Source organism: Zychaea mexicana (assembly GCF_025766255.1).
Source record: "Zychaea mexicana strain RSA 1403 chromosome Unknown BDB00scaffold_62, whole genome shotgun sequence".
Taxonomy (NCBI): domain Eukaryota; kingdom Fungi; phylum Mucoromycota; class Mucoromycetes; order Mucorales; family Lichtheimiaceae; genus Zychaea; species Zychaea mexicana.
In genome coordinates, this window is record NW_026516725.1 from 120,112 (window position 1) to 137,234 (window position 17,123).

The 17,123-nt window shown below is 42.3% G+C and overlaps 4 protein-coding genes across 4 annotated transcripts; all 4 read right to left on the minus strand.

Annotated features, from left to right (window-relative positions):
* Positions 1-1,326: 1,326 nt before the first annotated feature.
* Positions 1,327-3,390, minus strand: BDB00DRAFT_767591 (general substrate transporter; the record flags this gene model as incomplete). Its single annotated transcript, XM_053119680.1, has 9 exons — positions 1,327-1,755; positions 1,897-1,952; positions 2,051-2,112; positions 2,219-2,473; positions 2,540-2,608; positions 2,717-2,884; positions 2,956-2,985; positions 3,084-3,232; positions 3,295-3,390. 9 exons carry the CDS (start codon positions 3,388-3,390, stop codon positions 1,327-1,329), a joined length of 1,314 nt encoding a protein of 437 aa, XP_052977392.1.
* A 449-nt stretch (positions 3,391-3,839) lies between these two features.
* BDB00DRAFT_834603 (WD40-repeat-containing domain protein) lies at positions 3,840-5,780 on the minus strand. The gene is made up of 6 exons (XM_053124339.1): positions 5,702-5,780; positions 5,549-5,620; positions 5,435-5,465; positions 4,938-5,201; positions 4,706-4,826; positions 3,840-4,523 (listed from the first exon to the last, which is right to left on the minus strand). The coding sequence occupies exons 1-6, from the start codon at positions 5,733-5,735 to the stop codon at positions 4,101-4,103; spliced, it is 945 nt and encodes a 314-aa protein (XP_052977393.1). The 5' UTR covers positions 5,736-5,780; the 3' UTR covers positions 3,840-4,100.
* A 601-nt stretch (positions 5,781-6,381) lies between these two features.
* Positions 6,382-8,931, minus strand: BDB00DRAFT_914695 (methylcrotonoyl-CoA carboxylase beta chain; the record flags this gene model as incomplete). The annotated part of the gene is made up of 11 exons (XM_053128693.1): positions 6,382-6,777; positions 6,862-7,187; positions 7,289-7,561; positions 7,675-7,962; positions 8,076-8,138; positions 8,212-8,236; positions 8,321-8,360; positions 8,437-8,535; positions 8,609-8,632; positions 8,746-8,806; positions 8,880-8,931. 11 exons carry the CDS (start codon positions 8,929-8,931, stop codon positions 6,484-6,486), a joined length of 1,545 nt encoding a protein of 514 aa, XP_052977394.1. The 3' UTR covers positions 6,382-6,483.
* A 458-nt stretch (positions 8,932-9,389) lies between these two features.
* On the minus strand, positions 9,390-16,729 carry BDB00DRAFT_930702 (uncharacterized protein). The gene is made up of 34 exons (XM_053129012.1): positions 16,583-16,729; positions 16,388-16,512; positions 16,189-16,309; positions 16,008-16,092; positions 15,823-15,924; positions 15,597-15,704; positions 15,453-15,517; positions 15,265-15,391; positions 15,130-15,200; positions 14,744-15,054; positions 14,645-14,670; positions 14,471-14,558; positions 14,185-14,411; positions 13,850-14,083; positions 13,570-13,778; positions 13,399-13,493; positions 13,202-13,345; positions 12,970-13,115; positions 12,766-12,910; positions 12,640-12,703; positions 12,467-12,577; positions 12,348-12,381; positions 12,190-12,276; positions 12,104-12,120; positions 11,804-12,030; positions 11,658-11,729; positions 11,488-11,556; positions 11,337-11,429; positions 11,084-11,257; positions 10,929-11,013; positions 10,755-10,864; positions 10,249-10,691; positions 9,927-10,150; positions 9,390-9,821 (listed from the first exon to the last, which is right to left on the minus strand). The coding sequence occupies exons 1-34, from the start codon at positions 16,666-16,668 to the stop codon at positions 9,551-9,553; spliced, it is 4,596 nt and encodes a 1,531-aa protein (XP_052977395.1). The 5' UTR covers positions 16,669-16,729; the 3' UTR covers positions 9,390-9,550.
* Between the last annotated feature and the right edge of the window lie 394 nt (positions 16,730-17,123).

Sequence of the window (17,123 nt, forward strand, 5' to 3'; positions counted from 1 at the left end):
TTAATCGAGACCAACCAGCAACAAGAACATTCATTGTTATATTGTTTCCCATCATCAAACAGCTCTCCTTGGTCGTTTCTCTTTTTCTGTCGATCGCCCATTTCGGATGCCACTCCGAATTTATCAAAGCTGAGAGCGCACAAGATCGCTGCCATTCTTGAAGTGTATACATACCATCCTTTTGTGAAACCTGGTGTCGGTGAACTTTGATACTTTTGTCACGTCGGAAATGAAAATACACAATCGTAATGATGTTGGTGGGCGAAAACCACAAAGCATGTTTGCACTACACCCGCTTTATCATCCGGAATTACTGTTTACGGTAATTCCTACCTTCAATCTGCTCACGCGCTTGACAAGGAGAGAGAGTCCCAGGGGATATGCAGCTGAAGCAACCCACCCACTTACTGCACCCCATAGCTATACTTACATGGTACCATTTTTCCTCCTCATTGTGCCAGGGTTGGCAAATGCGCTGCTCCCTGTAGAAAAGACAAACGTGTGTTGCTTTGCCACTTTTGTGATAGCTAGATGGATATACAAAATACGCGTTGTATTGCCAGATACTCAAATAGTTTCAGTAAGTGCTGTTCTCAACGATAATTGCAAGTGAATGTACATTAGCCTGCTTGTATCAAGAGTACTACCCGTAGCAGCTTACTGTTCAAAAGGTCTGGAACGATTCCTTTTGTTTTATCGACTAACGAAGGAGCGACCCAATGATGAGACGACCATTATCAACAACAATAACAGCAAATTATAATGCATCTACACGTCTTCGCTAACTGCTTTTGTCCTTCCGGAATTTCCGGACGAGCTTGTTTACGCCACGTTAATTCAATATTCAAAATCAGCCCTTCGTTGGTTTCCTTCTCCCACCCCCGCCCAACTAACTCGCCAAGATAGATAGGGAATGGGATTGATTATATTTTATACGTTATGTCAAACAGGTATCTTAAGCCCACGGTCTTCCACAATGTTGAGTCGATCCAATGCTTCTGCTGCCGTAGATGGATGATGGAGTCCTGGTCGTTCGTCGATAAGGGCACCACTAAAAATCAAGTGGATTTCTTCTAAAGAGCGTCCCTAAATTTCATTTTGCGGGTTAGCGATGACGATGTTGACAGGCGGGAAAAAGAGTTAATTGTTTCAAGATTTCTTCTGCCTACTGTGCCACTTTCAAATCAACAAGTCGGATGTACTCTCTATACTTTGTCATCCAAACACACCCTCTTTTATGTCCCTTCTTTTGTTCCTCCGTCCCACCGCCAGAAAACAAAATATAGCTATTAACAGTTATATCACCAGGGCCCTCGATAATATATATTAAAGACTTACCCGAGTCTCGGGATAAAAGGCATGAACAACCCAAGCAATCAAAAGGCACGAACAACCAAAGACAACATATGTGCCCCAAGTAATATGTCGGAACAAGACTGGTGCGATCTGCGAGATGAACAGGTTGAAGGAGTAGCTCGCTGCAGTGGTCACGCCCATGGCCTTTGCGCGAATCAGTTGAGGATAAATCTCGGCTGGGTAGATCCATCCCAATGGGCCCCAGCTGAGTGCAAAACATGCAATGAATAGACACAATACGGTCAAAATGCTATATGTGGCAGCCTTGTTGTTGATAAACACGTTCTCAGTGCCATTCTTATCGCTGTAAGCGCCGAGTACCGTAGCCGTCGTAATCATACAAATCGCCATGGCAAGTGACCCTCCTGTGAGAATCCGGCGGCGATCCCACTTGTCAATCTGTGTTTTTCACAGAGATGATAGAATGCCATCATCAACAAAAGAATCAGCTTTTCTTCTTCGTTTTGTTATCATTGGTCCCGTGAGTTTTGAGTTTTGTTTGCTTTTTTGTCGTGTTATCAGAAATATGTATTTCCTTACAAAGAAAAAGACCGGGACAGTTGCAAGCATGTTCACCATGCCGCTCACACCGTTTCCTAATGAAGAAAATGTTAAAGGAGAGGGGAGTGGGGAGCGGTCAAAAAAGTCATGGGACAATATATCTGTTAAGAACTAACCGGACGACATTACGTACCCAAGAGTTCTGAATTTATCTCGGTGATCCCGGTAGATTGTAGAATATGTGGTAAATAATACCTGGCTTACGAGTCAACCCATATGCTTTCTTTTACTTCCCGTAAATGATACGTCCGTCAAGAAGACCATGAATTACAGCACGTTTCAAATACTTTCAGAAACTTACAAAAGTACATTTATGCCGGTAAGTTGCGTCAGCATATGAATTCCGACCCCCAGCAAGGTCCGCCTTCGATTGTTCTCGATACCTTTGTGCATCAACGAAGAATAGCTTTTGGAAGAAAAGTGCTTATCGAACGAAACATCTTGTACAATGCCAATGTATTCCATCTGGATCGAGTCTTCACCGACACTGCTACGAATACTGGTTAAGATAGTAAACGCTTCTGCCATACGCTCTCGATAGATGAGCCAACGTGGGCTATTAGAACTTTTAGGGCCGATCATGTTGTGATGGGTGTGTGTCACAATAACAAAGCATGTATACCTCTCAGGTAACGCGAATAGGCCAGCAAATAATAGAAAAGGCGGCAATATCTGGAGCCCTAAAGGAAGCCTAGAAACTCACGTGTGTGCTATTAATCAATAAAGATGTATTCGGAAGAAGACATAGCTTGTCGCGCTATCGTATGTATGCAAATGATGCGTAAAGGATATATGTTACCTCCACGACAAATTGGTGGAAATATGACTCGTTCCGTAGCCGATCCAAAATGCAACGCAAAATCCGAGTGTGACACCCAATTGATAAAAGGCAATGAGCCGACCGCGATGCTCGGGCTGCGATATTTCGCTCTGATCTATTACATTTGTAGCACATGAATACATACTCCTCCTTCCCCCTTAAGTATGGATTTTTATACAAATATGGAAATTGTTGTTCATGCTGCAAAAAAAAGAAACTTGCATAATGGTACAAGCATGCTAAAGATACTAGATGACGACGGTGAAGCATCGGCATAAGGATCAATAACAACAAGCTGATGTCGGCGTGCTTCTTCCGAGTGTTCATAAAATACAAGACAATTTACCCAATCGCATAGAATGAAATGATCCGGCCGAGTATCAAGGTTCCGATTGAAGTTGCCATGATCTGGACCAACGATCCTGTAAATTTTGAGATAGCAGCAACAAAAAAGTAGTTCCTTCGGCCAATCCGGTCGGCAACCGGTCCTGAAAGCTAATCTTATTTTGAATGTCCTGGATGTAACAAAGAGTAGCTGTGTGTGTTATGAGACTCACTATAGATCCAAAAACAGATGCAGCTAGTGGAATTGATACGATACTGGAGTTACTGGGTAGGTCACTGACAGAGAACGTTCTCTGGAAATCCGCCATGACTAAACATCCCGAGAGTGTGCCGCTGTCGTATCTTTATGATTTGATTATGCATACATTGTCATCAGCTCATATCTTTTGATTCAGCTCTTCATTATCGCTTGTACGATTTCGGCATTATATATTTACATACCCATACTATGCATGAGCAAGAGTTTCAAATGACATACATAGAGCGTATTTATCAACGGGTAAAGATGGATGCGTGTGGCACCTTATTTTTATTATATAACCATACTTACCATGAAACCACCAAGCGATACAAATCTATCTGATGAGCATATGATGAAACATCGAAGGCATGTCATTTTTTATCGATTTCATCATTGCCTTTTTGCGAGAGAGGACTTGTCTTACCCGCATATAACGTAGAGTCTGTTATTGCCAGATATAGGCATACAAGACCATGTCATTTCTCATATATGTTAACAACAGTTCTAAAATGAGTATTCAATATAAGAAGCAACGGATGCGTTATATTAAATTTGGATAGCTTCTCTGATTCGTGAAGAGAAAGGAAAGAGCGCGAGGAAGGGGATAGTGGAAATCTGCTAACGACATATGAAATAAGAAAAGCTATGCCGTCCTTGAAGCCGGCAAAGGAGGTGGCGGCAAAAGTGGTAAATGAAGAGAGCCGGTTGGGACTACAATATACAGTAAAGGAAGAAAAAGGATGGAGGAAAGGAATGACGGTGCTTTGTTCATTGTTTTTACAAAGTGCGCGACACTTGCCAGACGCGGACCAGGTTGTCAGAGTGACCAGAGAACAAAGTCGAGCCGTCAGCAGACCAGGCAAGCGACAAGCATTGAGGATCCTGGACCTTGTTGGTAGCAGTGAAAGTAGGGCGAAGCACCTCAACCAATTTCTTGTTCTCCAAATCCCAGACCTTGATTGACGAACCAGTGGCAGCGCAAAGCCAGTAGCGGTTAGGCGAGAAGATAAGTGCATGGACCACATCATTGGCTTCGAGCGAGTAGAGATGCTTGGAATCATTCAGGTCCCACAGCATGACAACGCCATCCTTGCCGGCTGAAGCACACAACGAACCATCAGGCGAAACAGTGACAGTGTTGACGTAGCCATTGTGGCCGATGAAGTTCGAGCGCAGCTTGAGTTTGGTAAGGTCCCAGATCTATTACCATGTTAATTACGCAGTTAGCGTCAATCCATTTTCCTTTAATATATCACAGTATTGTAGGAATCTCATCAAGAGGAAGAAAGAACAAAGAACGCTAGGTTGCTCGTCTTATCCGACATGTGTCTTCTCCAAACTTTCTTTCTCTTGCCACTGTAATAAAGAAGGCAAACAATTACCTTGACAACCTTGTCCCAACCACCCGAAACGATGACAGGGTTGGCAGGATTAGGCGAGAATTGCACACACGAGACCCAGTCTTGATGACCATCTTCAGTCAAGCTGTACTTGCACTCACCCCTAATAACATTGGCACATTACAGATCAATCAATAACTGCAATTCCTAAAATTTCCATATAACCACACCGCCACATACACCTCGTGCCTTGAAAAAGATCCAATAAACTTACAAAGTGTTCCACAACTTGATGGACTTGTCGCGAGAGCCAGACACGATCTGGCGGTTGTCAGCCGAGAAAGACACGGACATGACATCGTTCGTGTGGCCCACGAAGCGACGGGTGGTGGTACCCGTGTTCAAATCCCAGAGACGAAGCGTCTTGTCCCAGGAAGCCGACAAGGCAAACTGACCATCGGAAGAGATAGCCAAGTCTTCGACAAAGTGGTTGTGACCCAAGAGAGATTTGCGAGGAACTCCATAGTCAATTTCATCCCTTTTTTCATATATTTAGAATATAAAATACACAATCAGGGCAATCGTGAGCAATTTTTCCATTAGAAAAAATGGCATTCACTTCAACTTTGAGGTAGTTCCCAAAACTCTCTTTCACAACCTTGGATAAACTATAAGAATAAATAAATAGAAATTTACCTGACACGGAATTAGCATCGTAAAGTTCATTATTACTGAAACCTCTCTCCACGTCTTTCCTCCAAATCAACAAACCTCGTAATGTGCCAAACAATGATTGACTTGTCTATTAAATAGTTATTATTAGCATGAAGCTCGAGTGCTAGTATATTTTAAAAGGAAGCATGTTGCTGGGCGAGTCAAACTTACCGCGCGAGGCGGAAAGAATCATGTCTGGTGCCTCGGCCGACGTAACAATCGAAGTGACCCAGCCGTTGTGGCCTAAATCCATCCGTTAGTTTTCCTTCAATTTTGTCCATCCGTCCATCCATCCATCCATCTATCCCCATTTTTCGAACCTACCCTTAAGTTCTCCGCGGAAAGTGAGTGTGTCCATGATGAATGTGCTGTGATATAAGAAAGTGAAAGAGAGAGTATTCACCCTTACCCCCTTCTGCCAATTTTCTCGCACATTTCCAATTCCGGCACTGCCTGGACTTCATGCGCGTGCGATCATTAGCAGGAAACAGATCCATTCCTTTCTACTTCTTAGTCTTATCACTAGTTCTTAGCAGCAGGGTCAGGTATCGACTTCATATGCAACATGATTCTCAATCTCCCTTTACATAGCCTTGTAGCTCACCATGAAAAAGGGCTTGTCTTTCTTTCATGTTTCTATTGGATTGAGGATGCACGAAAACAATGAAACAGCATAAAGAATAGTATATGAAATCTTGTCCTGACTTGCGCTGTAATATATAGCGCTGATTTTCACTATGCCGTTGCAGAGGGCGAGTCGTGCTCAACACTGTTCAGGATAGCCCTGATAAAAAGGGCAAGCTTCTTACATATAAGGTCGAGCCGAGTTGTGTCCAAAACACGCATTGTCGTCTTTGTATCCATCGTTACTACTTTGTAGCAGCCTTACAGGATACACGCTTATGACGACCCAATCTTATTATTGTTGCATACAAGTGTAGCACTTTAAAAAGAGGTACAGTACAACAGCGTTGAATCCAGTCAGTTCATATAGTGTTCGTTGCATTGTACATGAACTTCCTCCTGTAAACGAATATGTAAAACTTCAATATAATGCATGTACATGGGCACCTCTCTTTAATTATAGCCGCTAAAAGATATATTTTCTACATTCTAAATACACCAAACTTGGTCTTTTCGATAGGGGCGTTTAAGCTAGCGCTCAGCGCCAGTCCGAGCACATTACGCGTGTCCCGTGGGTTGATAATACCATCGTCCCATAAGCGTGCACTGGAAAAGTAGGGATGACCTTCAGCCTCGTACTTTTCACGGATAGGTGCCTTGAATTTCTCTTCTTCGTCCACAGGCCACTCTTCGCCTCGCTTGGCCTTGCTTTCGCGAGTGATTTGAGCTAGAACATTGGCACTTTGTTCACCACCCATGACGGAAATTCGGGCATTCTATTGATATTTTACATCCTATTAGGGCCTAATACATCACCATTCAAAAGTGAGGAGGTAAGGAAAAAGAGTAAATCAACTTACAGGCCACATCCACAAAAAGCGTGGAGAATATGCGCGACCACACATGCCATAGTTACCCGCACCGAAACTGCCACCAGTGATCACAGTAAATTTGGGTACCTTGGCGCAGGAAACAGCAGTGACAAGTTTGGCACCGTTCTTGGCAATGCCACCTGCCTCAGCCGAAGAACCGACCATGAAACCGGTGATGTTCTGCAAGAACACTAATGGAATACCGCGCTGCGAGCAAAGTTCAATAAAGTGGGCGCCTTTAAGAGCCGACTCGGAAAACAAGATACCATTGTTGGCAACAATACCGACAGGATAGCCATGAATATGAGCAAAGCCTAGCAATAGGTTATTAGTGTGTAATTCATAGATAAGATAGGCAGTAAAAGTGGTATATAACCGGAGAGATATACGGAGTCGGGCATGTGTCATCATGTACCTGTTACCAAGCTTGTGCCATAATGTTCCTTGAATTCGGCAAATCGACTGCCATCCACAACACGTGCAATAATGTTCTTGCTGTCAAAAGTCTTTTTCAAGTTGTCACCAACAATACCGCCGATTTCATCAGCAGAATAGAGGGGATCTTCAGGTGTACGGATGGCAAGTTGGGGATCCTTGACCCGATTCAGTGTGCCAACAACTCTGCGAGCAAGAACCAATGCGTGTTCGTCATCCAAAGCATAATGATCCGTCACACCCGAAGTACGGCCTAAGTAGCAAACAGTATCAATCCAGGTTTGAGAGCGTTAAAGCTCTTGCTTTTTCTTTCCTTAACTTTCCCCCCCCTTTTTTTTTTATCAAATTATCCGCAAATCAGCTTACAATGTAAATCAGCACCACCTAGATCTTCTGCACTGATGTTTTCGCCAATAGCGGCTTTAACTAGCGGCGGTCCAGCAAGGAAAATGGTTCCCTGTTTCTTGACAATGATACTTTCGTCGGACATGGCGGGTACATAAGCACCACCGGCAGTACAGGAGCCCATCACAGCAGCAATCTGAGGGATACCCATGGCGGACATGTTTGCTTGGTTGAAGAAAATGCGACCAAAATGCTCACGATCGGGAAACACATCAGCCTGGCGAGGCAAGTTGGCACCTCCGGAATCGACTATCAAATAGAACGCAATGTGTTCAGCATAGACGCACGCAATATGGCTGTGCCATGCCTTTCTCCTTTTCCATCCAATTTGCAATGTTTTAGAAAACAGGTTTCTTAATTACCCAAATAGATACAGGGAAGGTTATTATCTTTGGCAACTTCTTGTGCTCGCAAATGCTTCTTGACTAAATGGTTTGACTCCACTTGAGTATTCTTGATGCCGATAAAAGTTTATCGCTTCTATATGCTATCTCTTACCTGTGATGGGATAGTAGGATCCACCCTATAGAGTACATGATCACATATTGAATATCATATCTCAAAATACAGTAATGAGGCCGGATCATTAACAGCAGCTACTGCTTACCTTGACAGTAGGATCATTTGCAACAATCATACATTCGACGCTAAATGCAGCAAAAAAAAAATGCTTAGTCTTCAATTGATCCCTTGTGGCAAAAAGTTCTTCTCACTGAAACTTACCCATTAACGCGTCCGATACCTGTGATGATGCCACCTGCAGGAACATCATCCTCGTATAATTCGTAACCAGCCAAAGGCGACAGTTCCAAGAATGGTGAGCTAACCCGTTAGATATTACCGTCAGTAAGTATCCCTTATGATTAGACAAAGCGGAGTCATTTCGTTTCCTTACTTTTGATCCAACAGACGATTAATTCTATTTTATCAGGCAGTGTGCCCAAATGAAATTAGCATGTGAATTAGATATCAGACTGGATATCCAACCCAACAACAACCACACACACAAGCCCATCATCGCATCCTTGTTACCTGTCGCGTGGCAGCAATTTGTTTCTGGACAAGTGTCGTTGACGTGCGCGTTCGCCACCACCTTAACGAGCGTGTCAGTCTCTTTCATATCAAGTCCGCGGCGTACACGCGCTTGCATACACTCACTATCTTACCCAGTTTGATTTTTTCAATTTTCAGTTCAAGGTCCTCAATGGCTTTTTGCATGCTTGCCGCGTTTTCCTACAACATAGTAAACAGACGCCATGAACATTGGAAGCAGGAATTGGGGATGATGATGATGCCGTCTGTCCAGCTGTTGTGGAGGTTCTCTTATTCTTGGTTTTTGTTTTGTCCTTACCTTGAACGTCGCGCTGGCAGCCTCGACTTTATTGGGAAGCACAGTGGCTTGCTGTTCGTGTATGGTGTGATAGCATCGTGAAACCGCCTGAAGAGTCAAGGGACGAAGCGAAGTCGAAACAACCGGTCGTATGCGAGCTGCGAGCATGGGGGCGACGAAGTTTGTAGGTGAAAGAAGCGTGTGGGCGTCGTGTAAAAGGTGGAGCGAGAATAAGAGGCGGGGGCAGTCGGCGAAAGTGAACACAAAAATTCCCACGCTTCAGACATGTATTTTTAAACTCCTCATTATCATCCATCCCCAATGCCGACCCACCAAAGTGCAAATGCGGGGTTGCCCGTGGTAATTTTCTTCTTTTCTATCTCACCATCAAGTAGGATTTATTGAAGCCAGTACTCATCTGTACCGCTGTAAGGGTGCATTGTAATCGAGACAGTTATTTGAATTGGAAAATATGTGTGGGAGGGGGTATAATGGAAATGTCGCTTCTTATGATACAACTTTAATCACTCCATCTCTGTCACCGCTGATGATCATTGGATAAGGCACTTCTGTCAAAATCACGTCCGTAATAGCGTCGGTATGGTTGCGTAGCAAATGCTGTTGCTGTGCAAAGTTTGTTTCACTGGGCGTTTGATGATTGCCGCGGCCACTGCTATTGCTGTCGCTGTATCCCATCTGCATAGAGGCTGCGGACGACGGGTTGCGTAGTGCATATGGGTATTCGAAATGGAACTTGATTTGATCATGGACAGTTGCGCTAGATAGGTTACGAAGAGCATCTGTTAATATCTCCATTGTTTGCTATTATACGGCATCCGTCCTACACATATTACATTCAATTCAACCAGAAAAATATATTTACATGTAACGCGGTTTTGGTTCATCCGAATCAAGTCCCAAAAGTACACTTGAGCTCTCTGCCCGTGCAGTATCCCAGAACCTGAGCTTGCGGTCTGATCCACCCGTGATGATAAATCGACAGTCAGATGGTGATACAATCGCCTTGATTGAGTTTTCCGCAAAGTGGACTTCATTAATGATATTGGGCTCTTCGAAAAGATCATCTTCAGACGGTGCTTCGACGAGCTATGATAACAGCACATGTATCATCAGTCCCGCACGTATCATTAACAAGCATATGACTCTCAATTGGCAAAAGTAGAAAAAAGCTCTATAGTGTGTACCTTGTAGTGATCCGTACGAATGTCATTGGCGGCTTTAGGCATATCTTCACCCAGCTTGACCGCAAAGACTTCAACACAGCGTAGCTGCATAATGTCCCAAACAGATACTTCATTGCTTCCAGCTGCGATAATGACGTGCTTTCCTTCAGCTTTTGGATCATGACTTAGCAGCATATAATTGATTCGACTTCCGCTGTGATGAAGCCATGACCGTAACGGGATCTGGAATCGTAGATCATACAAGGTCAAAAAGCCGCGCGTAGTTCCCACTAGCATCCACGTGTGAAGACGATCTGTTACGACGCTGCTAATTACACCATAACTCAAGGGGTTCTTCAATTTCCATAATGTTTCCATAGTCAGTAGATCCAAGGCATAGATGTTTCCTTTGTTGCTTGCAAGTAGCAATATGGACTTCGATCCAGCCATCGTGTTTGAGGCATCTGCAATAAATGGATATATTAGAAAGTGCGAAACTTAAATTAAATCAATACTACTGCCGTTACCACTAGTAAAATGCTTGATAGTCATAGCGTATTCGTTGTCCAGTTGGTGCTTCCTGACAGGAACACATTTTCCAAACTTCAAAGCGGAGCCCGCATTACGCATGTCCACACTGTAAAGAGATAGTGTTAATGGGAAAGGAGCACAGTTCGCATATCTAACTATGCTTTACTCACCGAAAGACATGTACACTTCCATTATCAGATGCAGCTGCAATACTGTATGTTTGTTGGATAAAAGTCAAGCATTTGATTCGGCCACCTAGAGTAGCACATCATTAATAAACGGTCTCCCGCCATATACCACATATCATTCAGAGAGTCTTTCTTACCTTGTTGATTATATGTCACGCGAGATCGATTGGTAACGTTCCGTTCAAGCCGAGAACAGTCCCATATTTTCACTGATCCATCATCAGAACATGATGCAAACAACAAATTATCCCACGAAATCGCCAGCTGATTGACAGACGCCGTATGCTCAGTAAAGTGAGCGACCAAGTTGCCTGGTATAACCACCCTTAATATACTTTGCAAATCGAAAAAAAAGAACGTACAAATAATTTGTGTCCGAAAAGAAATTACCTTCAGGTTTCCAGCTACTGATACTGCGGAATGAAGACGCTCCTTGAGGAAGTCGCCGGATCCGTTTCATAACAGCAGGATCACCAGCGAATTCTATACGAAATATTAGCCAACCTCCCTTTTTCGATGATTCATTGAGTCAAAAACGTACCTGGCATATGTGGTGGAAACGCCTCCTGAGCAACCTTGGTCAGCAAATTTTGTAAATGGCTATAGCCAGCTATAATAATGGGCAAAAATAGAAGAAAGAATAAGCATCATATTCAGGAAGAAGTACAGTATATCAATCACAGGATACAGAAGGTAACTTGAAAGACAAACCTGTAGATTTTCGAAGCTCATGGTCACTCTTTGTGTGTGGTCCTGCCGACCTTGACACTGTTAATGCAACACCTGTGTCATTGAAGTTTTACAAAGTTATGCTTTTTCAAAACGGAGAGAGCGGGGATATTATAATGTATACTTACCATCGAGCTTTGATGCGACTTCACCAGACCGATTCGCGCGTGGTGTTGGTGCTGAACGAACAGTAGCACGATCATCTGTACTCATCCTTTCGTTAAGAGACAGGTTATCGACTGCGTTAGAATGTTCATCTACTAGGCCAGGGAGGATGGCTTGGACATGTGGCTCGCTTGCGACACGGTTAAGCTTGCATACATCTTGTTTGGACTGAGTTTGCATCAATGCATTCCTATCGTAACCGACATGATTGTCAGCTTGACTATCTATCTGCAATATTACTCTAGGATAACAAGGGGACGTACTTTTCGGTTGGGCTCGTCTAATAAATGTTGCGTCATATAAGTTACTAATCCATTTTCAAAAAAGTTATTCTTTTGTGTGTGTTTACCGTTTGATTGGAGAGATCATTGGGAACGTCTGGCAGAAAGACTGTCAGAGGTGTTACGCCAATGCTTTTCAAAAAGACTTCGCCACTCTAAAAAGCATCAGCGTATGTTAGATGTTGCTTATCTTGTTTTACTGGAATTCTAGTGCATTGTTACTTACAAAAATGCTAAACTCGTCGAATCCTCTCGGTCGACTATTACAAGATGGCATATTAATTCATTGTTCCCTCATTCATATATCAGCACTATAAATGAAAAACTTGATAATTCTCTTTTTACCTCAGTTTGGAACGTGATACTTTGTACAAGTATTCACGCATGTATAATAGCTTCTCTTCGTCCTCAGCGTCCATTCCAATATTTCGCAAGCGCTCGAGATACCCCTCATCCCTTTTATCATATTGTTGATTTAGAAATTATGAATGGGGACAGCACGTCGGTTTCGTACTTACTCTTTTGATATTTGAGCTTGGTCGGATACATTTATATCGTTATTCGCGCTATTGAATGGCCAGTCTAGAAGTAGTATTCAATTATTGCTCCATGGAAAGAAAAAACGAGGAAAACAGTAAACTTACTTTGCGTTCGGCCCTCTGAACGGTAGCTAGGAAAAATGGCATTGGGTGTCTTTGACTTTTTGGCCTTGGGCACTTGCCAATAGATCGACTGTGATGTTGCTTTACCAGCCCAAGAAATGGCTCGTTCATAAACTTGACGTGAAAGCTAAATTGGGTATACAGTTAGTTTTGAATACGCAAAATACCAGTAAATAAATGACTTACCGGTGCTTTAACATTCTCCATAAGATGATACTCATCAATCTCAACAATCTCTGTCGTCAAGAAAGGCATCAAACGGGGGTATACGATACACCATAAATCAGTCTGTGATAGATTTTTTGATGCGGACGCAATAAATCCAATGGCGCCTACATACGATTTTTCATCAGCCTTCCATCTTTTCTTTTGCAAAAGTTCCTACTTGTGGCATCTCACGATAATAAATTCAACGTACCATAACGTATCCAAGTACTAGGGTGGCACATTAATGGCGCTACGGTACCAATAAGTTCCCACAGCTTGATCTTGTTGAAGAGATCCAGATCGGTCAAACTTGTTAATGAATTCAACACTTTTTCTATCACAAACTCCTCGGCATCTATATGAGAAGATTCAGTTACATGCATCCACAATGTATTCACCATCTCATACCTGTCAACGCTTGTATCATCAGAGGGAGTATATATTCATCCAAGCTTCTTGCACCAACATATGTTCCAACTCCTTTAATGCTCTCGAAAAATGTACTGATGGACATAATTTAGCATAAACATCAGTGTGCTTTATATTCCATTCCTTTCTTAATTGTTATTTACTACAAACCTTCGCAACATCCAATCCTTGTCATTGAGATATGTAATCATATGGCTGAGCAAGATGTCGTTAGCTTTCTGTCTTCCAAAAAACACACAGAGGCACGTAATGTTGGAAAGCAGCGCACGCTTCACAGTGCTTTCTGAGTCGATTAAAAGAGTCGTCACTTGCTCCTGGATAACAGACTTTAAATCTTGTAGCGAGGAGTCATATGTTGACTATTACACAGACGTATAAAGTGTGTTAGCAAATCAGACAGAATTCGATTGAAAAACTATTGCAACTATACCTCAAAGTCAAGCTCTTCAGTGTCGGCATCACCCAAAAGATAAGCATTGTTGTTCTTCAATAGCTGCGTCATTTCTAGGAATCGAAGGGCGGTCTCTGCCAAAAGCGCTATACAGCTGGCGTAGGTCGTTCGCACGAGGACATCTTGATCGGTAGCAAATTCTCGGACGCTTGGTAAGATATATTCGGGGAATATACGTGCGTTGATGGGTGAAATTGATTCCACCATGCATAACTGTCAGAAGATTATAATTGAGACAACCACCAGTAAGAAAGAAATATTATATCACTTTTTAACAGTTTGCTCTATAACCCTTTGTGCTTTTGTATATTTACCACTTGTGTGAGTGTTTTGATTGCATTGGCTCGCACAAGCGCTGTTTCGTCCGTGAGTAAAGTCATGAGATATGGTACAAGTCTGTCTAATTTGACATCATCGGGCAAATGTTCACCAAGAGCCAACAGTATATCTAGCGCCTTTAATTTCGAGCTTGGATATGCCGCATTGCGCAGCAAGGAGCAAACAAATGACAAGAATATAAGCGAGCCCTGTTCTGATGTGGCTTTGATTTAGTTCAGCGATAGAATATCCATTTACTCGGAAGAGAAGTATATAGCCTACCTCCAGGTTTTCGCAAAGATCCCGTCCGATTTGTAAATGCGCTATCTGGCTCGTAATTGGGAATATTCAGCGTTGGCGGTAAAATAATCTATTCACATAGAATACACTCGTTAATATATATACTCTTTTCCTTTGCTTTTTACAGAAAAAAAAATGACATCTTTTAATGCTTACCGCCGACGCGATTGTTTTGGGTAAATCTAAACATTCTCGTTGTCAGATCAAATTTCGCATTAAGAGTAAAATAATGGATTAATTAGCATTGCATTATACCTGACAATGTGCGTCGTCGCTCATCAATAAGCGAGCCGGTATCTGTATTAGAATCTCCTTGTGACACATTGGCATCCACAAAATAAGCAATCTTGTCAAAGTCGTGGTATATTCGCTCGATTTTCTCGTCTGCATCCGTAAGCTTTCGATTGGTAGTATTTAACCCCGAAATCGCCTGTGTAGTAGTCGATGCAGGTGCGTTAGGTGCAGTAGTACCGTCCTGTGTCGATACATTGTAGCCTTTGTCGGTGACTGAGCTGATATAATGATGTAGAAAGGTATAAAAATACCGAGGGAATGCCTTGTCGCACCTGTACGATAGTGGTTAGCACTTCAATTATCTCGGTAGCGCAGCGATTAATGCATTTTTTTTAAAAAGCACGAACCACTCTGCAAGATATCGATCCGCTGTGTAACGTGCATTGGGATCCAACTGAATCATATGCTTCACCATGTCCTAAATTACGACCGCATTAGTGTTTTCAATTTTAAAGATCTGGTAAGCTTTATACTTGTCTTACCCTTATATGTTCATCCTCAATCTTATCCAAGTTCGCATTTGGCGAATATTCATCTGACCGATACTTGAAAAGTTGGGATAATGAAAAGACAGATGTTCCCTCCAAAAAAAGCTCAGCTATAATACAACTGCACGACCATGTTTAGTACACATACTTTTTTTTCCATTCTCTTCATCTCTAAGCAATACCCGACAGAAAATATGTCCATTTCCGGCGTCAATTCGTCAATTTGATCACCAATACCCAAGTTTTTCTAATTAATCACTACTAGTTAGCAAAAGCATTCACTCTTTTTTTCCATTGACTTATAGCGATAACGGACTTAATCATACCATGCGTTGATCGATCTCGGTTCCAGACTGATAAAAACGTTCCGGAGCAATGTAACAACTACGCCGTGAAGACATATCAAAAAAGAACAAAAAGTCCGCTGGATCGTCCTGATTTTATGCAAAATACAACAATTTGTCAGGAACCCCATCAGCTCGCCTCGCCTGTCCATTTCATCCACATGCGTATAGAGTACTTGACTCTTTCAATAATCCACCTGATACATACTTCAGGAAGATATGTCGGCTTGTACGATGCAAAATCGACTAGGTATGCCCAATTCCAAGATGTCACCATGACATTTTCGGTCTTAATATCTCCATGATAGATCTTGCAAAAAGTGATAAAAATACGGGTGATGAGCAACGACGCCTATGAAACAGCTTATAGCCCTCTAAATCGAAAAGCATTACATTTTTCGCGTGTGCATCGGCAACTCCTCTTAGAATTTGATAAGAGATCCATTTCTTCTCGATAAGGGTCAAGAACGGGCGAGTACTGTCGTTTCGTCACGAGAACCGTTTTGTTTTTGTAAGCTGCACATATTTCTGAAAGGCAAAATAGGATATGCCAGATAAATTTGTAGTACGCTACCTTATTCTGTCGTATAGACTGCTGTAGAAATATTGTCGTACAATGTAAGCTGCCTTTTCGGTTTCGAGAATACGTTGGCATGAAAATGTGTTTGGGACATCGTTCAAGGCGTCATGTTCATCTATCCACAGAAATGATCGCATGAGTTTATGAAATTATACACCGACACTCTATTTTAACAAAAGTATGAAAGAGAAACCTTGCAGTTTTTTGACATTTTTTGAAAGTGACAGTTGGGGATCGGATTTGACGAATATCTTTACAACGACAAGTGAATCTTTATGCCGCCCGCATATGGTTTTCATAAAACGCGCATTGCCAATGCTAATTATAACTCTTTATTAATATTGTGACTCTGGGTATAATGCTTTCTAACAGCAAAGGTTACGTGTACCTTTTCTCATAATAAATGTCACCCAACTCGCTCACATAGCTGTCTATACCAGCGATCGCAGTGACATTGGATATTTTGTTGCCCATGTCGAAAAGGTTACGCTATAAGAAGCGAAAAAGTGGGGAAACAGCAGCAGAACAAGTGGAGTTTGATTCCTGTGATACGCAGCTGCTTGGGCCCTCTCATTGATTGAATGCGCAGTTTTTGCTATATTGACGGACAAGTGATTAACAGATAGTGTGATATGTTTTTGCTTGTTGAGAAGAGAGAACTCTGCGTAGTAGTTTGTATAGATGTCCATTTATTAAGCATTAGGTTGCTGATTAAACTGTATATCAGACGAAATGAATCGTTTATGTTCCTCCTATGTAGTAGACGACAAAAGCTAATACGTCCGACGGATGGTTTCCTTCCACACTTCTACCCTTAATGTACCCTTTCTGTACTGAACATGCTGTTGGATCTGGGTTTGAAGCGATTAGGCAAGCCGATAATAGTGAACACCCAGCAGACTAAACTACTATGATGTACTTGAAAAAAA

Coding starts and splice junctions, on each gene's coding strand:
- BDB00DRAFT_834603 (XM_053124339.1), bottom strand. CDS start 5,735: ATGGACACACTCACTTTCCGCGGAGAACTTAAGG. Junction 5,466..5,548: donor GATTCTTTCCGCCTCGCGCG/GTAAGTTTGACT, acceptor ACTATTTAATAG/ACAAGTCAATCATTGTTTGG. Junction 4,524..4,705: donor GTTGGGACAAGGTTGTCAAG/GTAATTGTTTGC, acceptor ACATGGTAATAG/ATCTGGGACCTTACCAAACT.
- BDB00DRAFT_930702 (XM_053129012.1), bottom strand. CDS start 16,668: ATGGGCAACAAAATATCCAATGTCACTGCGATCGCTGGTATAGACAGC. Junction 13,494..13,569: donor AAGGATTGGATGTTGCGAAG/GTTTGTAGTAAA, acceptor TATGTCCATCAG/TACATTTTTCGAGAGCATTA. Junction 13,346..13,398: donor GATGATACAAGCGTTGACAG/GTATGAGATGGT, acceptor CTTCTCATATAG/ATGCCGAGGAGTTTGTGATA.